The 23,908-nt window shown below is 42.2% G+C and overlaps 1 protein-coding gene across 2 annotated transcripts in view; it reads left to right on the forward strand.

The window, feature by feature from the left end:
- The window catches only part of ARL15 (ARF like GTPase 15), a 366,563-nt gene that overhangs the window by 182,136 nt on the left and 160,519 nt on the right, over positions 1 to 23,908 (forward strand). For both annotated transcript variants that reach the window (XM_084800686.1, XM_084800685.1), the window contains exon 4: positions 2,275 to 2,483. In XM_084800686.1, coding sequence (XP_084656812.1) covers positions 2,275 to 2,483 — 209 coding nt within the window. The remainder of the gene's footprint in view (positions 1 to 2,274; positions 2,484 to 23,908) is intronic.

Here is a 23,908-nt window from a genome sequence, read left to right on the forward strand (position 1 = left end):
CCGAAGTCAGTTATGTTTTCATTCCTTAGTTATTGTAAGAATTATATGCTCTGCTCTCAGCACTCAGCATGGTGCCAGGAGTATAGTAAGTGCTTAGTAAATGCTAGCTGCCTTGTCATGCGTATTAATTTTTAATTTATTTGGTGGCAGCACTTTAATAAACTGCTATTAAAACCTCTAGATCTCCTGCTTCTCACTGAGAATAGGAGCTGCTCGGTTTTACCCAGGGATGTCTTGGCTCAGGGAAACCAGAGGCCTGACTCACTTCCACAGCCAAAATACTCTGACCCTGGCTCATCTTGAGGTGCTAATGTGACATCACTGAGCACAGAGTTGGGAAGAAATGGACAGGGGTGCCTTTTGCAAGTCAAGTGCGTTCTCAACTCCAGTCCTCGCTGTTTGGGTCCCTTTCAGTTAAATACAGTTGCACAGGATAGCTAAGTGTTCAGTTACATACAGTCGCACAGGATAGCTAAGTGTTCAGTTACATACAGTCGCACAGGACAGCTAAGTGTTCAGTTACATACAGTCGCACAGGATAGCTAAGCGTTCAGTTACATACAGTCGCACAGGATAGCTAAGCGTTCAGTTACATACAGTCGCACAGGATAGCTAAGTGTTCAGTTACATACAGTCGCACAGGATAGCTAAGTGTTCAGTTAAATACAGTCACACAGGACAGCTAAGTGTTCAGTTACATACAGTCACACAGGACAGCTAAGTGTTCAGTTACATACAGTCGCACAGGACAGCTAAGTGTTCAGTTAAATACAGTCGCACAGGACAGCTAAGTGTTCAGTTACATACAGTCGCACAGGACAGCTAAGTGTTCAGTTACATACAGTCGCACAGGATAGCTAAGTGTTCAGTTAAATACAGTCGCACAGGACAGCTAAGTGTTCAGTTACATACAGTCACACAGGACAGCTAAGTGTTCAGTTACATACAGTCGCACAGGACAGCTAAGTGTTCAGTTACATACAGTCGCACAGGATAGGTAAGTGTTCAATATGTAACTGTAGCATGGTTGTTAGTGGTTGGGATTGTATGCTGGAAGCTAGTAAGTTACTTATATAAGTTTTTATTATATAGCCAACAGCATCCCTCCTATTCACAGCAGACCACACACACACACACACACACACACACACACACACACACACGAGAGAGAGAGAGAGAGAGAGAGAGAGAGAGAGAGAGAGAGAGTGAGTGAGTCAGTCATATTTTCAAACCAGAGAAATAAAAGCAGTCACTATCTAACAGGAGATGCCTATGGCTACTAACACAGTTCAATCAGAAATAGCAAGGGTTGATAAGACTGTCTTTCCCTAGGTGTCTCTTCGAAGCACCTTGTCTAATGGACACTATCAAGACGTTCATTGCCTTTTCTTTTACCTCATGAGCAGTAAAACCAAGTGGATTTACACAGATACACGAAAGGCCAACTCTTTAGTGGTTCGCAAATTCCAGTATTTAGACATAAAAAGTTATTATGCTAATAACTCTCCATCTGGAGTTAAACAAGGTTGCTCAGCTCTGTGTCTCAGTCCGGTTTCTGTTGCCACAACGAAGTACAGACTGGGCAGTTTCTAACTAGAAGAAGTTTACTGCAGGTCTGGAGGCAGGAAAGGCCCGGGCTGCAGCCCCGTGTCTGGTGACGGTCACCCTGTGTCTCGATGTGGCAGCAGACAGCAGGAAATTGTCGTCATCTGGTCTTCCTGTCATCAAGCTCTATCCCAACACAGGGCCCTTGCCTTTGTATCTCCGGCGCTGGTTATGGCCATAGGCCCCAGCTCCAAATACCGTCAGCATAAAAAATTAAGAGATTAAGTTTCCATCATGTTTACACTTGGTGGCTGTTTCCAGCATAGCCTTATTCTATTAAAAATTGCCACCAAACTTAACAGAAACCGTATAGCAAGATGCCATGACGGATGTCCAAGTCACACGTTTAGGACTGATAAAGTCTAAAAATATTCTTTTGGCTTTAATAAAAGAAGCATTATTCTGGTCATTTTTAATCTTATTTTGATATAAAAGCACGAAGAGCAGTGCAAATGTCCGTGTTCTGCTTCCGGACTGCATCTACCTATCAACTGTAGTGCCCTCATCTCAACTACCTGGTCTGTAGTTTTTAGATTCAAAGTCCACTCTGTGTCATAGACTTTAGCACTCATTTTTGAAAAGATACGTTGGTTTCCATGACTTGTTCCTGGGGCCTTTTGAAGTTGACGACAACTATTTCTAAAACAGAGATGTATTTCATTTTGTCAGGAGCTGATAATATCCGGAAATACTGGAGCCGCTACTACCAGGGATCTCAAGGAGTAATATTCGTATTAGACAGTGCGTCTTCGGAGGATGATTTAGAAACCGCGAGAAATGAACTGCACTCCGCTCTCCAGCACCCACAGCTATGCACTTTGCCTTTTTTGATACTGGCCAATCATCAAGACAAGCCAGCAGCCCGCTCAGTACAAGAGGTATGCGCGTCTCATTAGTGGTGTGAGTCTGCCCACTTGCTTTGGGTGGTTGTTGGGCTCTTGCCTCCATCTTGGAATCTAGGAAGACTGTATCGCTACAGGTGTGCTGGATATGATGTTTTCGAAGGGAAACCATCATTCTGATAAGGTATCAGACCCCAACATGAGTCTGATAAGACATGCTGATATGCCCAACCTTGCTTGAAAAACAAATTCTCTTTTAACCAGAAGACGTTGCTGGGTGTTTTCTCATTTCCTTTGAAGAGATAAGGCCTGGTTAACTTAACATTTACTTTAAGCTCTGACCTCGTCCTTTCTCTACCAGCTTTCAGAACGATGCACTGAGAGTTTAATAGACAGCCCTCGGCCTCAAATACCATGTTCCTGTCCTTCTGAGATACTTGCTGTTGCTAAAAGCCCCAATGTCTTGTCTTGCGAGTTCCATGCCACCAATTAACACTCCCGTATGGCTCCACGATTTGTTTTTCCTCACTTAATTGCATATTTATTAGGTTGTATCTCTTTTATGAAAGTGTGAGGCTGTTCTGGGTAAACGGTGTCACTCTGCACCATGGTTCTGATTTCTGGCACTAAAATAGTAAGATGTAAATACCTTAAAACTTAGGTATGGTGGACTCGGACCTCCTGTTGTATTCTTTTGCCCCTGTGTTTTTTAGGATATATTTTTCCTCTCCTTCAGAAAACTGTGGTGCCTCTAGAAGCTTAGGATTAAAATGACTAAAAGCACTGACCTTGCCCTTCAGTTTCAAAATGTAGAGGAGAAACCAAGAGTATAAGGTGATTTAACTCTAAGCCCCCTCACATTTAGTGTCGACCCATTTGTGTCTGGCTTCTCGTCAACTTATTCTATGTGTACAGGGTTAGTCTGAGTGATTTATTCTAAATTTACAGTATTAGGTGGAGGAGGGCCCATGTGTAGACGGTTTTCATTTATTTAAAAAACAAACAGTGAAACACAGTGATTTATTACTCAGCCCACAGAGATGTCCATCACTGCCTCCTTCTGCACGTCAAACTCAATACCTTTACACTTTATAGACTCTGGAGAAGATATTTGATAGTAATCAAAGAAAAGTAGCAGCCTGGCTGTGGTGCCTCCCAGGATTCGGGAGGCAGAGGCAGGCGAATCTCTGAGGTCAAGGCCAGCCGCCTGATCTACACGTCAAGTTCCAGGACAGCCAGGGATACACAGGGAAATCCTGTCTTGAAGCACACACACCTCCCCTTAAAAAAAGAAAGAAAGAAAAATAACCATTTAGATCGTCACTGTGCAGCCCTCCCGCCCTGCAATTGTGGTGCCTCCTGGGACTGTTCTTACCGCCCTGGCCCGTGTGTTTGTTTCTCACCCCTAGACTTTCTGCCTGTAGAAGGAATATAAAGGAACGTCGCGATGGGCCGCCACCCAGAACTATGCTTGTTTATGTTGTGAGGTGCTTTATTCAAAGTGCGTCGTCATTCTCAGAGGCAACATGGAAGCTGATGTCTATCAATGTGGAATATCCATAGATACCATTTGAAAACGATTCCAGACTTACATACTGAACTTCATTTTACTTACCACTTACGTCAACTTTGAACCATTTTCTTAGAGCATTTTGCCTGTAAATAGAACTTACAAAATATCAGTTTGAAGATTGCAAAATTAGAAGAATGGACTTTTCTATGCCTGCTTTTGCTTCCAAGTAACGACATGGAGATGTGTTATATTTATTAATAAGCTTCAAGTACTATAGCCGGGCAGATACTGAGCTGCCATCTTAATCTTGCATTGGCTGCTCCTTGTGACTCCCTTGTGGTGACCTTCTCCTCCTCTCTCTTCTCCTTACCTGCGCACTCCTCCTGGGATTGCAGGTCCCGCCTCAACCCTTCTGCCCAGCTATAGGCTGTTCCGCTCTTCATTAGCCAATGAGAGATGATGGAGAACAGTTTTTACACAACAGTTGAGACAGGAGTAACCAGGTCTCAGGGTACAGAAAGCAGCATTTGAATACACAGCAGATGTGTTAGGTAAAACACTTTCCCTTGTCATTGTATCAGCAGATACCGTGCAAGTATGTGTTAGCAGAGCATTTGCAAGTATTTTCTGGGTCTCGGGGGATTCCTCGGTAGACTTGAGGCTTGCAGAGGCATAGTGGTGTGCTTACCCGAGAAAAGAAAGGGAAGCCTCCCATCACCTCTCTCTGGATGACAGAAGAGGTTACTCTCTCTAGTGTGCTTCTGTACAGCCTGCTTGAAATACTCTTACGAAGGTTTTAAACATTGAATCAATACCTTATTGTCAGCATAAAAACGGAATTGTGAAACTGAGTCTTCCACACTGTGTGAACAATAACCGCAAACTGGTTGAGAACAGTAGGTCAGGGTAGGACATTTAAAAGCAAACAGAGCCCCATGTTACTTGAAATATGTTTTAGACGTGTATTTAGAAATATCCTTAGACATGGTCTTCCCCCCCCCCTTTCTGCCTTTCATAAGATAACACATTCCCTGTGTCTTAATAGCTTTATGAGCGTTGGTTTGGTTGCACCTACTAGTCTGTGTATATTTGGTGATGCTTTGAGTACTAAAAGGTTCATATTTTACCCTGCAAAGTATCAGTGACTTTTAAGGGGGAGATTCTGCTAAAAAATCAAGGAAGTTGTCTTCAGCTTTAACAGGAGGCAGGAACCCTGTGACACAGTTAAGAAGTAGTGTGTCTTAGGCTTGGTGATTTCTCTTTTCCTGAAAATTATTATATTTTTATGTTCTCTGGGGGAAATGTGCCAGGATTTGTCCTGCCACTTGGGTAAAATCTAAGTTTATTAAGGTAACTGTTAACCTAAAAGTAGATGGAAGCCAGGAAGACCCAGAGGAGAAAAGTGAATGGTTGCCAGGATTTCAGCGAGATAAAAATCACCAGGAAGCTAATGATTTGCGCCCCTCTCATGCTGTATGCATTCTGTCTGTGTGGAGCACAGAGTTAAGATAGGAGCCATAACCCACAAACGGGCACCCCGCCCAGCCGTCTCACTGCCCTCTGAGGGACAAGTGGGGTCTTGTCCTCCGGCTGTCTTCCCTTTCTGTAATATACCTGGTAGTGATGTGTTCAGCTTACCACAATTTCAAGATTTTGTATCGTGAGAATTGATAGTAGAAACATACAATGGTTTGTTTGTTTGTTGTTGTTGTTGTTGTTGTTGTTGTTTTTAACAAAACAAAACAAACGCCATGGGGAAATACTGGGTAACAGAACACCCTATATGCTGTTGGAAGGCCAACCAATTCTTCTACCAGATGTTTGTTCTCTCCACTCAGGGAGGTGTGGTCACTGCACTTTTCCAGGATATGTTCATGTTATCTGTTTTTCTTTATGGAAAACATACTAGAAAAAGCTATGCTTATGCCAAGTAGCCCACTTGATAGATTAGGAGAAAATCTTGGTCTAATTTAAATGGTAAAGCTATAAAAAGGGAACTCTTAAGAATAAATAATTTGGCTTTTTATTTGCGTTGAATTGTAATTGGATCTAATTTGTTTTACAGCTCCCTTTGGAGAGCATACTTCAGTTCTGAAGTTACTAAGTAGATCAGGAGTATTTTATGAGAAGTTAAGTTGATATAATACCCAATAAATGTAATCCCATTTTCCCTCTGCACAGTTACTGACTGCCGTTCCTTTACTTCCTGGCTTTTTTAAAATCTTATTTTCATTTTATGGGTTTTACCAGACCTTATAAAATGACATATTTTGTTAACATGAGAGAAACAGTCCTTATTTTTAGCAATTTCATTTGATTTGATGTTTATAGGTATCCTTAATCCAAAAGTACCGAACTTTTTCAGAAGTGCTACGTTAAAAATGCATTATTGAATGTTTTTATTACTGTAAACCTCAATTGAAAAATAAGAAAACCATGAAGCAGGTTTTTGAATCAGAATTGTAAGGCCCAGTGACTTGGCTAGCTTCGTGCCTCATTAATTATAGCTTGGAAAAGTCCAGATTCTAAGTCGGAGTGTCAGTATTACAGTTGGAATTTGTGATTATAATGCCTGTTAATTTTGATGCAGTGTGCACAGAGGATGGTGTCATAGTTGTAAATAATAGAGTATCAATGTGAGAGGTGGTGTTTACAATCATTACTGGGCCCTTTGGTCTCTGTTTCTTGGATATATGCATTCAAATTTTCTAAACAATGTATTTAATTCTTAGAGGGTTTTAATCTATAGACGGTAGTTGTCTTCTGGAAGAAGGATATATATGTTTTTTTAAAAATGGTATTTATCTATCATCCTTAATCGTAATTTCTGCCTGTAACTAGTCTTCATGTTGCATGCCCTTTTCCTTTCTTTAGTATGTGTCACATGTAGTGCGCCCCTGGTTTGCGTTTTTTAATTTTGTGTTGGTATCGCTCAGCTGTGGAACAGTTCTCTTCAGCAGGTCCATGAAGGAACTGTAAACACAGATCATCTCAGGATTTCCACGCTGACAAATCTTTTATTAGAAAATAGACGACGCTGTTAAAATTGCACAAAGCCCTTAGTTCAACTGAATGTCACTTTCTGTGTGTGGAGGAAAACGGGTTTTCTTTGGGAAGTCTACTACACCTGATGTCGGCAGCGTTCTCCTGTGTCCTGACCTGCCTCTTGGCAGTGCTTCACAGTACTGATGTGATTTCATGTAGCGCAGTGCACATACCTATGGTGTGAGCAGTTTGGAGACTCCCTTATGGGACATATGCTTATTCTAAAATGATATAAGAGATACAGATAATTTTGTCCATTCCTTACAGATGTACTCCACACTGTTACAATTAAATTGTGGGAGGGAATGACAGGGCTTGGGAGTCTGTTCTCCACTGGATGACTCAGTTGTTTCTTAAAAAAAAAAAAATAATAATAATGTTTCTTGACCTACAAGAAAAGCTAAGTTAGCAATCACTTCATTCGTGGCAAAAAACATCATTATAAAAAGTGCACTTTAAAGGTCAACTTTCAAGCTGAGTACTAACAGCGAACAGTTTGCATATTGGACAGTCATTCACGTTTCTGTGTGCGTTCCTTGAGAAACCAGTGTTTCCTCGGTTGTGCGTCAGGCTCGCTTGCTCTCACCGTCCTTCTCCTGCTTCCTGCAGCCGCTGCGTAATGAGAGTGCCCCATAGCTCCTACAGGCTAATCAAGGTCCTCGTCCACTAACAAGCCTGTTACCTCAGAAAGGGACGTTTTTACCCGGGAAATTATTGCGACGCAGCAGTAAAGAAACACATTTTAAAACATGACAGCCCATGCTGACCAAAAAACCAAAACAGTCTCGCCTCCATTTTCTTCCTTTCTTCGGTGTTGGCGAGCCTGCACCTCATGTAGGGCTGGACACATCGGAAGCTGCTGTAGAGACTGCTTATTGTGCCCCGGGTACAGCCTCTTCTGTGTGCTGCTCTCCCTTAGCCTGTGAGAGCCTCTCCTGCTCACACTGCTCACACTTCTCACACTGGCACTTTACCTTCAGCTGTCGCCGTCTGGCCCTGCTCTCCGTGTTGCCCTTGTTAAAAGTGGTACCGTTTTCTGACTTAACCTGGAACCGGGTGAAATTCCACAGATCTTATATGCTATGTACCTTGTAACTGGATTTTAATTACTTTACTCCTGCTCCCCTGCCTCTCAGTAACTGCCATTTCTCCAGAAAAGTTACCCCGAGATTACGTCACAAGAGAAAGTCATCTTCAGTGCTCACTCCTGATTCCTGCTATCACCTGGACTTACCCAGCTCATGATACTAAAATGATTTATTTGCCTGTTAACTTTGCTGCCGACTTCTGAAATTCATCAGGCCCTTGAAGGACGGGGATTGCGGCTTGTTTGTTTGTTCCACGTTGTTGTTTGAAGGAATGACTGCCCTGTGTCTTCTCCCACATGCGTTCCTGCTGGCCCAGCGCCACCTGCGTGTTGCCTTTGCTTAGTCCAAGTTGTCCAACCCCATGTAGAGGAATACAGAAGCATTAGTTTCCTGGGCCCAAACCTGCTGTGTGCATTTGCTGGGCGCCTTATCTGTGGTGTGTCCCCAGCACTCTGCCCCTGTTAAGGAATTTTAAAGCTTGAAGCTGCTAATTATCATATTTGCAAATGATTGATTTTATGTACTTTCACTTGTGTTTGTCAATTAGCGAGCCACTTAAGTGTTTCTTGTTATTACGTTCTTTCCAGAATTCTCATAAAAAGTAGCAAATCTTCTGACCCAACTGTAATCTTTTAATTCGTCTTAAAATAATGGCCTATTTTAAGCACAGTGAGCTTGTTTCATTTCCAAGCACTGAACACGTTTTCTGCATGAATTTCTCATGTGAAGAGCAATACATTAGAAGTCCTGAGGGAATATAGTTGAGATGATTTTAAAGTAATGAATACAATTTAATAAAAACAATTTTAGTCTTTAATAAATCATTTCTTACATTGTTGGAGCGTAGGAGTTTTAGAAATTACTTTTTTACATATTTATATGTTTTATAACAAAGAATTATAACTATTGAAGATAGAAACCTACTTTATTAAGCAGTTTGCTTCTTGTCTTGTCAAAACAGTATGGATTTAACTATAAATGATATATTACCTTTCCTACCTATATTTCAAGTTTGTATTTTATAAAACTTTGTATTTCATTAATATTTATTTATTAGAGGCAGTAAGTTATTTTTGAGGTAGATGTTTATAGTGCCATTCAGAGGGAGTACGGAGTATTTTATTTATATATTTATTTATTTCATTTGTAAAAGAAAACTCAGTCACAGTCCATAACTAACAAAGTTAATAAGACATTTGTCGAGTTAAATTAATTTGAAGATAGACACATAGTTAATGTCAGTCAGTTGCTTTGAAGATAAAATGCACAATAAGCGTTAGTTATTATCATTATGATAATTATTATCATCATTATTATTACATAGTGTCTGCTTGAAAAAATACTCTGAGTTCCTCTGGAATGGCTGAGCATAATGAGAGAGGCGAATATGCTGGATTTTGTCCAGGGCTGAGGATTTGAGACTTAATACACTGAAGAGGTTTTTTTTTTTTTTCTCCTTCATTAGATCAAGATGTTTTGGTTATTTCTCCTCCCCCTCCCCCAAATTTAAAAACTTCCTTTAGATTTGGTAACCCAGGAGTTATTTTTAAAAGTTCCTTTCCTTATATAACTTCTGAAAGCATTGTCTAGATTTTTTTTTTCTTTTAAAAGTCTGGAAAGTTCATGATGACTCTTCACAGATCTTGTCGCTTAGCAAACTATTTCTAAGTTGAGAACTCAAAATTATACTTTTTGCATTTAAAAAATAGAGCATGAGCCATGGCAGTGAACTGTGGAAACTTCGCTAGTCCTTATTTTTTTTTTTTTTTCCTAAATGAGAGTCTGTCTTTGGAAGTTCCAAAAATAGCTCTAGCTATAACTACATGAATTAATCTCAGTGAGAATATCTTAGGGAAATTCATTAGATTCTTTAGAGTGAAAACCTTCAGAATTAAGTACAATTGCTTACAAGATAAATTCCTTACAAGATAGCTGCAAAGACGGCATCAGAAGTCCAGAGAAAAGAAAATATTGCAACATTGTAACAGGCACATGCATAAAAGTCAGTTGCACTCCTAGCTTCATAATCAATACGGCATTAGTGACATGCCTGAAGAAGACATTCCCTAATATTATTGCAAATTAAGTAATAAAAGACCCCAAGAGAATGAAAGAAAAGGTGGCTGGAGCCACTGAATTACAATTGACAGCCTAAAGGCAGTTGAAGAACCAATTGCTGGAGTGATTGCAAAGCTATTCATATTGTGCAGCGGACAGAGCACACCAGAAAGCTGGAACAATGCCTTCCGTTCAGCAATATTGCTTCAAAAGAATGGGGAGAGGGGAACGGGAAGAGCCACTGACCCCGAGACCAATTTCCAGGCAGCTGCACAAACTATATACTGTAATTAAAGGTTTTGACTAGTAATCGTGGCAAAGCCAGACCACAGAAAGTCTGGGGACCCGGCAAGGTTTATAATGAGGCCGGCGTCCTTCGCTACAGCGTGGAAAAAGCAGGTAAGAAAACAGTCTACTTCTGCCCATGGCTGAAAACACTCTGCTGTGTTCACACAAATAAGAAAATCACATGTGCACAGACCTCCTACCTCTAAGAACAAAAACATGCAATAAAAAAAATACTACTTGCTTTCAACTTCTGAGATGGGGGCCACTGTGTGACTTAGGAGGGGTGCTTTCCCTTGCCACCTTAGTTCACCTGTGAGGTACACCTCCTTGGGCAAAAACAATGAATTCCACGCCTGCCATGGTGCAGATAACAGAGTGCACACAGACACTGATGGCGAGGACTAATTTGCCTGCAGGACCCCCTCTCTTGCATTTCTTAGAATCTACAATCTCTTGTTCTTTTTTCTCTCTCTTTAGTAATATCCCTTCCTGCTCTTGCAAATGAGGGAAGTTTTGAGGGTTTTGTTTTGGTTTATAATTTAGTGAGTTTGGGTGCTAGACTCAGCTGTGCTCAGTACAGTGGAGAGAGATTACTTCTGTGGGTGCTACACCTGAGATGTGTAGGTCCTGAGGTCTTAAAAGAATGCTGTCCAGACAATGGTTGGGCAGGAAGTCACTCCACTAGAGAGCTGGGATTGCGTTCGTAAACCTGAGTGTAAGCCAACTGGGCCATATGGGAAGACGGCTCTGTGTACTACGAGCTGTGAAATAATTTAGAGGTTGCATGGAACAGTATAATTTTAACATTAAGAATTTGTCAAATATTTATTTTTAGCGTATAAAGTTATGACTAATAATTTGTCAAGCCAAAACGGGGCTTTGTTAGAAGGAGCCAAGGTGGAAAATCTGGGTAACTTATGCATACTTTTGACAGGGCTAGCAAAGAAATAAAATGAGACCAAGCTTGCTAAGGACATCTTCGGGAACGGCTAATGGGAGAGTTGCATTTCTTAGCTGTTCTTTAAAAAGCAAAGTGTTCTCTTAGCAAACGATAGCATAACTCATTGACAGAAGGATTGGTTAGTGAATACAGGATGCATACAGATAAGCCAGAAAGGCTCTCAAGACACAGATGCAACTCATCGGCGCTTAGTCATGGCTTCGTGCAGGTGTTCTTATGCTACAAAGGCAAACGTTTGCACCCTGTAGCCCTGATTTTTACAAACGTGAAAACCCACTCTTAAGTACACCTTTCTCTCTTCCATAGATAAAGATTTACATTTTAATTCTGTAGTATTTTAACTTAACCTGGTAGTTCCCCGTTTTGTTGGATAACTCTCTGAATATTTGGATTATTTAAGTGGATAGAGAGATAGATAATTCTAAATGTATTTTACATAACTGAGCCAATAAGGGTGGATGCCAAGTTACCAAGAGTTTATGCTGATATCTTTGTTTTAATTAAATTTAAGTCTGGACATTTCACTATCTTTTGTTTTTTTTGTTTTTGTTTTGTTTTTTGTTTTTGTTCTTGTTTTAATTCAGTAACTGGCTTTTTGAATGAGTTTTATGTTAACTGAGGCGAGTGTTTTAGTGAAAGGAGGAAAACAAGCCTTGACAGAAAGCATGAGGTAACATGGTTGCTTGACCAATGGCTTATTATTAAGATAATGCTTTTTGTCCGCTTGGTTGATTCTTTTTCTAAAGATACACTATTTTTATTTCATGGGTCTGAGTGGTTTGCTGTGTGTGTTACGTTCCCAGTGCACTTGCCTGGTGCCCACATAGGCCAGAAGAGGGTGCTGGATCCCGGCCACCGTGTGGGTGCTGGGAACTAAGTTCATGCCTTGTGCTAGCGCAGAAAATACTCCTAACCACTGAGCCATCACTCCAGCCTCATGTTCTGTTTTGTTAATTTTTGTTTATTGATTTAATTTTTATCTTGTAACCTTACCACCAGAGCCTAATCATTTTCTTTTCTTATTTTGAAAGACTTCTCTGTCCTAGGAGGTTTCTCTCTCTGTCTCTGTCTCTGTCTCTGTCTCTGTCTCTGTCTCTGTCTCTGTCTCTCTCTCTCTCTCTCTCTCTCTCTCTCTCTCTCTCTCTTTTGTAGTAGAGGAATGCACTCTTTTTATAATTCCAAATGTTGTGGAACCCTTTAATAACTGCCCACATTAATTCAAGTAATGTAGATACAGAAACAAAGATTATTTTGCTTAATTTAGACTAACTATGAGTCGGAGTCCATAGACATTGTTTTTGGTGAAACTGTTGATGTGATTCTGTAATTTTGCAGCCTTACACATTAAAAGTGAAATACAAAGACCCTAATGACCTTTTATGAGTAGTAGTTAGTTGGCTCCAGCTATGATGCACCACATAATTCTTTAGCCATGGTGATGCTCAACTGCAGAAAATATACTATTAAACATCATCAAAGCTGGGCATACTTGCACACGCCTTTAATCTCAGCACCCGAGAGGGAGAAGCAGGTGGATCTCTGTAAGTTTGAGGCCATCTTGGTCTATGTAGTGAGTTTCAGACCAGCCAGGGTTACATAGCGAGACCCTGACCCAAGTAAATAAACAATCAAATACATGTAACATCATAGTTTTAAGCTGTTACAGAAAAAGATGTGGCTATAAGCCCTAGGTTTGTTCTTATTGGGGTTAGTTTTAGAGTAACTTCTGCCATTGAAGTTCCTTTACATATTTTAGATTTTTTAAAAGGTAATTGCATTTGAGAACACTTTTAAGTTCCTGTAGAAAATATGTTACTTCATTTGAATTTCCATGGGCTGTTATATAATCTTTAAAAAAAAAAAAGTGCACATCACCAAGTTTTAAGGAGGACAGGAAAGTACAGACTGTCTCTCTTTTCTGCTCACGTGTCCTGCCCCCCCAACCCCTGCTCGGCTCTCACTGACAACTCATTTAGGAACACCAACCCAGTGGAGTTTTGCTTAACAACAAAACAAAATGTAGACTGTATATTGATTAATGTAATTATCTGAAGGGCATTGATCCGGTAAGACATGGCCAGCTCAGAGTTACTGTGTCTGCTCTCAAGCTGCCACTGTTTGGGTGTTAAGCGGTTTGTTGAGTCACGTGGGTGAGCTCAGAGAAGCCAGCCTCGCTCTCTAACTTTCCGAGGCAGACTCACGTTTGGCTGCGTGAAGCTGTGACTCTCAGGTAGTCAGATTCCAGTGCTGAAAGTTTTCGAACATACAGATAAGTGTAGCAAACAACATAAGGAGCGTGCTACCCGTCCACCATGTAGACTTAGCAAATGGTAACATATACTCAGTGTGGTCTGTTCTGTACAGAAACAGACCATAGGATTTGACGTTGAAGCTCGTTCCTTTGCCCTCTCCTGTCTTTGCCCCATCCTCACCCCTTCAAAAGCAAACACCGTGTTGGAGTTGCCATGTGCCTCCTGTGGCACGCCTGTCCACGCTACACCGCCTCTCCGTGCTTCCGAGTGAGGGCTGAGTGATGATTTCACATTGCAGGTTACACATTTGAAAGTACGTATATGGAGTATGTAAGTCCTGCTTCACCCGTTTTCAGTGGTCTGTATATTCCGGGACACAACCTCTTCTGCAAGCGTTTATGTGCCCATGCCCTTACTGATGAAATTTAAGTTGTTTCTGGGTTTTCCACAGAAACATTTCCCAAGTAAGAGGCCTTCTGTAAAACTGAAGCTCCCGGGACCTAGGCTATAACATGGAGCCTAGTGGATACTCATCTTTCCGTCTGGAGAGGGCTAGTGGAGAGACGGAAGTCAGGCCTTCTCAAGGCCCGCTTCCCACTGTGCAGAGGCCCGCTTCACACCTTGAATGGCTCTGGTCATCTGTAAAGTGGGATAGCCCTAGACCCTGCCTCACCGTGAGGAGCTAGGCTTAAGGAAGATCCGCACACAGTGCCTGCCCTTCCTTGTGTTTCTAGGAAACACAAAGGCCGGTCTCCTAACCGGCCAGTTCTGAGTCCTCAGGATGTGCCTGGCACAGGGCAAGCCGCAGATTGCCCAAGAGTGAAACAGAAAGATGTCCAAGCTAGGCTCGCTCCCTACCTCCACTCTGCTGGCGTGCTCTTAACGACTGAATTCCAAATATGAGGAAGAAAGGAAGCTCAGCAGAGAACAGACGAGCACTGACGACTTTATGCAACTCGTAATTTTTGTCAGAGTGCGTTATAAGTATTTGTGTTACTTTCACTCAGACATATATTAATGGAATTCCTGTCAAAACTTTCATCTCTTTTTCACCACTAGGTAATAAAATGTACTTTTCTCTGAGGAAAAAACCAGGAGGAGGAGAGAAAAAAAAAACTCTTGTGACTTTTCACTTGTGAAATTTGATAGTAAATTTTGTTGTAGAAGTCACTCTGCTCAATTTCAACAGGCTGTGTTTGCTGTGCTGTTAAATTATCTTCTCGAAAACTGTAAAAGCCTGTGTGAAATGTGCTTCTTTGAGAGGGCAAGAGATGGTGGAGGTGATGGGAGAGATGCGGGCCACCTGCAGAGGCTGACGGCCTCCCGGGGACCCAGGAACCTGCCTTTCATGGCTCATGATTGACAGCCTGCTTGTTTCTGTCTTTGAAGGCCCAAGAGGTTTCTCGGATTATTTCAGAGTGCATGTGGCACCGTTTCTTTTGGATTTAAATACAATCTCCTGGAGCATTAAAGGTGGATTACTTTGTATTACTTTTATTGCTTTTCAAGTGTTTTTTGGAAACATGTAAGAGTCCTCCTCAAAACTGGATTTCCTGGGGTGTACTTTCTTTTAGGGGAAATTTTAAGAATTTGTTGCAGACTTCTGAAAAACTCTGAAGTTAAACAGCTGATGGGACCTGATTAAAGGAAATTACTTTAAGACTGAAAACAGAGGTCTGAGGGACGAAGCTCATCCTATCTCTGTATTCCTGCTAATAAATCAGACCTGTGTGTGTTTAGCAAAAACAAGGGTGTGCTTCCCCCTCCTTCATTCTCAGTTTCTTTTGATCATTGATCTGGGTGACCCCACGCTCAGGGTTTTTTTTCTTCATTTGACATGGACAGATTTTTGAAGTATAGCTCTCCGTTGGGAACCCTGGGCGGCTCCACTTGACTAGCTTATGATCTAATGAGCAGTAATGCGGGCCTCCAGTGGCCATTTTGTTTGCCTTGATGAAGGCAGGCCAGACAGAGTGCGGCAGAAAGGCGTGCGTGCAGAGAAAGGGGAGGCAGGGTGACGGGCCAGTGTGAGAAACACTTGTTAGCCCACATTAGTGTGCCTGAGTTACTTCACAACAGGTCAGGAAAGGCCAACCGCAGGGTTGTCCTGAAATTGCAAAGTTAAAACCGCTGGTATTAGAAAGCTTTCAGATCTCTGAGATTCCAAGGTAAATTCCATTAATTCCCACGTTGGTTTTTCACTCACTTCCGAATTGCAGCAAAGAGTACTGTCACCTTCTCCCTCCTCTCTTGCATCCGTTTATAAAATAATTATGTGACCCTCAAGTCTCTTACTGCTACAGTTTCTAAGCATCCTGTCATGCGTGGCCTGTTTTGCAGAGAGCTTAGATGTGAAAGAAGCCAAACCAAGCGAGCTTGCTTCACCCTCTGCTGTGATCAGCCCTTAATGAGGGGCCTGTCATTCCTGTTTGGAAAAGGCCTGAAAGTGTCACCTAGTAGCTTATATCCCCGTAACCAAAGGTAGCTCTTAACTGCTGCCGTCTGCTTAGGATCCCTCTTCCTCTAGCTCAAACTGAAGCATTTTACATCTTATCACTGTTTATACCTTTTAGACGAAAGAGAATAAATGACTTAAGAAAATTAACCTCATTTCTACAATTATGGCCCTAACGCTGACCTTACATCTGTGCCTTTTCTCTCTTCATATCCAGAAGGACCTTGGGACTTTTATACTAGAAAACAAGAAACACCCCCTTACAGTTGTTGTTGATACTGTTACTATTTCCCACATATGTATGCTAGCCAGTAACATCCCTATCCCACTGGGATACTGTTACTATTTCCCACATATGTATGCTAGCCAGTAACATCCCTATCCCACTGGGACTAGAGGATACTAGTGATGCAGGCTTTTGTTTAAATCCAATATGTATTGTGTATACTTGTATGCATATACATGCATGAAGTTGTCTGAAGTAGACCCACCTGCTCCTACAGCCCTGACTTGGGGGCTTTGGGTGTCTTAAACAAAATGCTATTGGGTGGATAAACACTTACTAGCTAGTTACCAACCTGCAGAAAACTTACCTGTTGAAATTTCCCTTTTTCTGTCTCTATGCCTGCTTGTCCATAACTTTTGAAAGAGGTCTCCTCAAAGATTTAAAATTTTAAAAAGCCTTGGTTCAGCATTAAACCTGCTTTTGTGTTTTTAAATTTGTAGTAAGTATTTAATAAAAGCATGTATTTATTTATTGACTGATACCCTCTGCGTATTTACTGTGTACCTATCACTATGGAAAGGTTACTATACAAAGAAAGATAAGAGTGCTCCTTCCTTAAGTGAACTACATGGAACACATAATTACAATAGCTTATGAGTAGAGCCATTAAAGATAACATAAAGAATACCATGGGGACACATAAGGGACCAAAGTTGATATGAATTTGTGTGTATATATCAGGGCGCATGCTTCGCACACATCAGGTGACTTGCTTCAGTGTGCTGAGAAGTTCACTTTTATTTCTGCATCCATTTTATAACGAAGACCCTAAAATCAGCATCCATAGAAATGAAGTCAAGAGTTTTGCAAGATCCAGCTAGTGACTCAAATCCAAGCCTTTGGATTTCAAATCATCGGCTTTTTAAAACTTCAATACAGCAGTCTCATGTCACTGAATTTTAAAAAACAAAAAATATTATATTAATTGGATTTGTGAGATATAATTTAATTTTCTCTCTTGACTTTGAAGTCTTGAATCAAGTGTTTTCTCTTTGGATTTGTCTTGCTACTTGAATAGGTCCCAGCTGCCAATTTACAGATGGGCCCCTTTTACAAATGAGCTCAGTGGAAGTGAGTATAAAATATTGAAGAAACTAAGCCAAATGAGTTTTATATACTGTGAAACAGAGTAGCTATTGTGTTCCAGTACTAGGGGGGAAGGCTGCAGATTTGGGCTTAACTCACTGTCCTGTCCATCTTTGTTTTTAAAAATAACACAGGACCACATTGGCGAGCTAGTGACACCTCAAGCCATTGCTGTAAACACCCACTTCCTCCTTGAGTGCTCTCGCAGTAACCCGCCCTCCAGCAACTGTGACTCATTTGATCCCGTGTTCATTCATCAATTTAACAAATTCTAGACAGTGAAGGAAGAGTAGGAAAAAGTCTTTGAGGTCTGAAGCAACAACTTAAAAGGTATAGAGACAAAACTACATGCCACATTAAAGAGAACTATAAATTCTCTCCCCCTCTCTCTCTCTCTCTCTCTCTCTCTCTCTCTCTCTCTCCAGGGTTTCTTGGCTGTCCTGGACTCACTTTGTATACCAGGCTGGCTTCGAACTTACAGAGATCCCCTGTACCTTTTCCTTCCCAAATCCGAGATCACAGGCCTGTGCCACAGTACCCAGCAGAGAACTCTGCATTTTCTAAATGCAAGATTAAAATGGGAAACAGATAACTCTAACAGAGTTAAATGGGTAACATTTGCAATCTGTAATAATTTCTTATTTTGATACCTTATTATATAGCCACCATCACCCAGACAACATGACAAAGGAAAACGATGGGCTGGATTGCTGGATTGTGCCTCAGTTTATCAACGTGTCCTATAGGACGTTTCCATCTCAGCGGCTGGAGAACAAAGCATTACAAAATATTTCCTAGCTCACAACAGAATTTGGAGTCTTGATTTCATACCACCATTGACTCCTTTTAACCAAAGAGTGACTCCAGATCTTTCTCCTAGAAACGGTTCCTTTTCTTAAGAAGGCTGTTCACTCCTCCAGAGGAGCAAGTGTTCGCTGGATGGAGGGTTTGGTTTGGGTTTTGGTTTGGGATTTGAAGGTGGCGCGAATAACTCCTCAAAGTCAGAGCTCAGTGAGCATTTGTCAGCTGAGCAGCTCCATCCACTGCTGTTCCTGGAGCACAGTACGCTGTGTCCAATGTGGAGTACTGAGTGATCCAGACTGTTCCTGGCCATACAGGCTTCCAGCTGGGACTTATCAAAACAGTTAGCTTCCTTCCGGGTGACAGCAGTTCACATTTAGAGATGCAAAACAATAAACTATCGAGGGAACAATAATGAATTACTACAGCACTTCTAAAAATGCATTAAATACTTTGGTAGAGTGCTTAAGAGAAGATATTAGTATTAAAATTCTCTGCGTTGTATACCCTAGCACTTTGCTGTTGTAATTACTAGTGTTTTGCCTTTGTGTAGTCTACATTTTTAAAAATATGTTGGATTTTAGATGAGGGTTTTTTTTTAATTTTACTCTTGAATTCTAGACCTTTAATATTGCAAAGTTATTCATAGTCCATGTATTTCCAACATGCTTGCATTAGTAGAATTTGTTAAACACTGCCCCCCTTAAGAAATGGTAGAATGTGGCAATTTTAAGACAATCATAATAAAAGTCTCATAAGAACTGGTCAGGGGCTAGAGAGATGGTTCAGTGGTTAAGAGTTCTTCCAAAGGACCCAGGTTCAATTCCCAGCACTCACATGGCAGCTCACAACTGTCTGAAGCTCCATTTCCAAAGGAAAATGGAGGGTACCAGCCCTGCATCTGTGAGGAAGATAGGCCTCTAGTGGAGAGATAGTGAGTGATGCCAGAGTGTGCGCCAAGAGGCACAGCAGGCTCCATCACATCCTTACCCTCAGCCCGATACAGCCTGGGCTTTCTGTTTCCATCGGGGTACCTGGTTTGCACTCTTGAGTGTCTGCTCCTGTCAGGCCTAGAGCAGACCCAAAGCCAGGCTTTTCACTCAGTATCCCTGATGGCTCATGCTTGAGTTTAGCTATGGAGAATTCATCCTAAAAAGGAGCCTGTTCCCCAGACCAGAGGTCTGTGAGCTCTGCATTCCAAAGTAAACACCTGGTTACAAGGCCTCTGGACAGCGGAGAGCTGTGGCGTTCATGTCAAAGCGCCACCTGTGCTGTCTGCTGCAAATCCTTCATGTTTCCTTTATGTGTCTCTATGCAAACGTGCCTGTGACGTAGGCACCTGGTGTGGGCTGATTCCGATGTAATAAGACTTCTGAGAGATATTCTGGAAGGGTTTGGATCCTGTCTTCTCAGCAAAGACACTGAAAAGTCATGATTTAGCCAAGTGGTGGTGGCCCACGCCTTTAATCCCAGCACTCTGGAGGCAGAGGCAGAGGCGGGTGGATCTCTGTGAGTTCAAGGCCAGCTTGAGCAAGTTCCAAGGCAGCCAAGAGAAATCATTCTGAGACAGAGAAACCTGTCTGGACAGCAACCACAACCAGAACCACAAGAAGTCATGATGTCCGGCATTATAGGAAAAAAGTTATGCAAGTTGTAGGAATAACATTTAGAACTTCGTTCATGGTGATGTAGGAATTCACAGAGCAAAGAATCATCTGCATACCCTCTGTATCAGCCAGAAGAAACCCTGCCGGGAAGAGGAAGCCTGCTGAGCTTAATGCCTGTGTAGCACGCGGACTGGAGGGCAGGAGACGTGGAAATGACGGATACAAACCCTGTAGAGAAGACTGCAGGGGTAACAGGTTGACACCCTTGCGCCCTAGGTCGCCTTGAGAAGTGCGTTCATCTGTTCCCTCTGTGGAAATGGATCCGTGGGCTCTGTCGTGGGAGCTATACATGTTGTATGGTTTTTTTTTTTTCAACCTTAATTTTTCTCTTCTGTATATGTATGTATGGTATTGAAGATTAAGCCCAGGCCTCATACATGCTTAGGCAAGCGGGCGCGCTCTCTGCCACTAAGTCATACTCTTAGCCGGTTGCTCTGCGCCCCCCTCCTTGTGTAAAATGAGTTATACATTTCGTGTTTGATCAGCTATTTAATTGTGAATTCTGGAATGTGCTCTGTCCAGCAGCTCATTCGTTATGCACCTCCTTGGTAGCCACTGTAAATTGCGCCTCCTCTTCCTCCTCCTCCCTCTCTCCCTCCTCCTCCTCCTCCCCCTCCTCCCCCTCCTCCCCCTCCTCCTCCCCCTCCTCCTCCTCCCCCTCCTCCTCCTCCTCCTCCCCCTCCTCCTCCCCCTCCTCCCCCTCCTCCTCCCTCTCCTCCTCCCTCTCCCCCTCCTCCTCCTCCTCCCCCTCCTCCCCCTCCTCCTCCTCTTCCCATGCAGCTTCATCATGGCAGATCTGTGCAAGGACTCTAAAGCCAGATGTCCTAATTCCAGGAATGGCTGGGATCTCGCTTCGTGTGCAGATAAATGTGCTATCTGTAGCACTACAAAGACACTCCCGCGTTGAGTCTACTGCAGACCCAAAGGCTCTGGGCTCTTCATGTGTAGAGCCCATGGCTTCGTGTTATTTTAAACAGAAGTTTCAGTTCTCGCCCGTTAGCCATATGTAAGCAGCTAGGGACTGGGAGGGAGAGGAATGTGTGGAAATGTGTCTGACTTGGGATGTCTTGTTTTCCAGAATCCTTGCCAAGGGTTGGCAGGCCCAGAAAGGCAGAGGTTGGCACCGGTCCACCGTCTATGGCCTACCCATCAGACGCCTGTTCTAGTGGCATGACCTAGATTCCCCAGCTGGGACCACAAGGGCCCCTTGCCCTCCTTTCTCATCTCAAGACTTGCTCAGCCATTAAGTTTAAAAAAAAAAAATGCTCCTAAGAGCTGTGCCAAAATATGTCTGCCCTTCTCTGTGGCATGAGTACAGCTGTCAGTCGACACGTGGGCACGCCACCCGGGGGATGAGCTTCCGGTAGCAGATGGAGTTTTCCTGGTCCAGGGGAAGGCCTACAACTGGTGGCTGGAACAGATGCTCCGCAGTTCGTCTCTAGGTGTGTCCATCTCTGGGCCCTCCCACGGGTAGTGCCCCACCTTTCTCCATCTCATATGTAGAGATGGGCAAAGCCCCACCACATTGCAGCCTCCAAGGCTCAGTGTCTCTCCTGACCCCATGCGTGCTGAGGAGTTGTTCCCGGCTCTTCACAGTGGACAGAGAGCTGTGTGTAAGCAACTGTGGAGTGTGAGTAGTGGCACGGAAAAACATAGGCTATGAAAATATTTATATTAGCCTTTGCCAAAGGGTTGCTTGGCTGGTCTCTGTAGTGTTGACACTTTAATTGCCCCCCCTCCCTTTTCCTCTCAATTGTGCATTTGAATCTATTGTTGGTAGATAGTCCTACAGAAAAGCAGTGCCTTTCAGGCTTACAAAGTGTGCGAGAAGAAAAGTTAGTTTTCCCTGTGGTTGAGTACATATTCCTGTTTTATTGCTGATAATTGAAGAAATGTGAAAGTGGATCCCTCCGATTTCCAACCCAGTACTTAAAAAATTTTAGAGGAAATTTAATCTAGGGAAACTCGTTTTTCAAATAAGAAAACACCAGTGTTTCCAGCCATGGCTCTTGGCTCAACAGCTGCATGAGGGCAGACGCCTCATGAGGAATGGAGCATGATCTCGGCCTACACGCTCTCTCCTTGCAGCCTCTGGGGTTGTGCTTCTCCCATGTCTTGCTGCAGTGATGTTCCTAACAGTGCGTTCTTAATCAAAAGAGGGCTTCAGCCTATGTAGTTGACTTTCTTCCACATCCTGAAGGTTGTGTAACTTCCTCTTACTCTTTCTTCTTTTTCATTCTTTCTTTCTCCCCTGTGAACTATTAAAAGGCATTGCGATGTATTGAACATATATACATATATCTTAAACACAAATGCCAGTGTCACCACCACACTATTGAGGTCAAGCCTGCCAGGCCAGCTGGATGGCTCAGCACATAAAGGTGCTTTGCTACCTGAGTTCAGTCTTTAGGATCCACAAAGTAAGACGAGAGAACTGAGTCCCATTAGTTGTTCTCCGTCCTCCACACACTCACCATGGTACTGGCATGCATTTGCACAGAACCCACATTAGGGAAGCAGGTAGGTAGATGATAGACAGACAGACAGACAGACAGACAGACAGACAGACAGACAGATGATGTCCTGAAAGTATTAAAAGGCTTTCCTGGTCTTCTCTCTCTGCCTCTCATTTGTAGAGTCCTGTCTACCACCCAGAATTAACAACTTTCTCAAATTTTCTTTTCCCCTTTTCCCTGCTTTTTGTACTAATAGAGCCATCAAGATGGAGTTCTAATTTGGTTCACCATTATTTGGTAGAGATTCACCATGCTTCATTCTTTGCTGTCATGTAACATTCTGTTGTATTGCAATGTATCTGTTCGCTCCTGTGTTGATAGTTATTGGCGTTGCACACTGGTTGGTTGTTGCTAAGAGCATTTCTGAGTAAGTCTGACACATTCAAAAAGCCATTTCTCAGTAAAATGCAGAGTGGTTTTGTAAAAGTATATAAAAAGCTAAGCTTACTGTGAACTTCTGAGACGTTCTTTAGAGTGGCTAAGAATTTCCTGTTGTGCACATGTTTGTTGGTAGCTGGTATTACTTACCTTCTAGATTTTTAACCAGATTTTTGTATATAGTATGACATTTTATGCCTGATTTTTTTTTCTGTTAAATATAAAAAGTCTACATCTTATATTGACGTTTACAGCCAGGAAAATTGCTGGATCCTTGTGATTTATTAAATATTTATGTTAATTTCAAGTACTAACTTCATTGCAAAGGGAAGAATGTTCAGTCATCTCCTATGTTACTCTTGTAGCTCTTTTTTCTTGCCTGCCTAACCAGTTTCTTCAGGATGATGTGCAGTAGTGCTGGTGACGAAGCCGTTTTCTCTGTCAGAAGCTGTTAATAGCAGAGCTCTGGCACTTGGAATGTGTGTATACTGCAGGGAGTTTTCCTACTGGCATAGCCTTTTAATCTAGTGGCTGGTAAGGAGTTGTTGTTGTTGTTGTTGTTTAATGAAAGCTGTTCTTTTGTATTGTGAAGTATAAACTTATATAATTATCAGGAAGATTATATGGCTTCCCTTATTAATAGCAAATTATTAATGTGATAGATTTTTATTGCCTAATATTTAATCACCTTTCCATAGTATAAGATGTGACAACTTCAGATAAACTGTCAGAAATTTCTACCCTTAATTAACACAGTCTAATTAGAGAGACAAAGTGCAGTTGAAGAAAAGTTAATAGATGCCACAAGGGTAGATAGTAATTACTTGGTTCGTTACGGGGGGGTGTGAATTCAGTTGTGGGCTTTAGTGGGCGGTGCCAGGTTCCCAAAGAAAGTGCAGTCTCAGAAAGTAAAAGTTCATTGTAATTTGCTTTACCAAATCTGACAACTTCAGGTAACCATTGCCGTGGCTTTCTGTTCTCTGTGAGTGGGATGTTTCATGGAAAAGTTTAAAATTTTGTTCACATGTTGCTCTCTAGGAGCCTCTCTGCCCTCAGGAAATTCCCTC

The sequence above is a fragment of the Acomys minous genome, assembly GCF_964271855.1.
Source record: "Acomys minous genome assembly, chromosome: 11".
Classification (NCBI taxonomy): Eukaryota; Metazoa; Chordata; class Mammalia; order Rodentia; family Muridae; genus Acomys; species Acomys minous.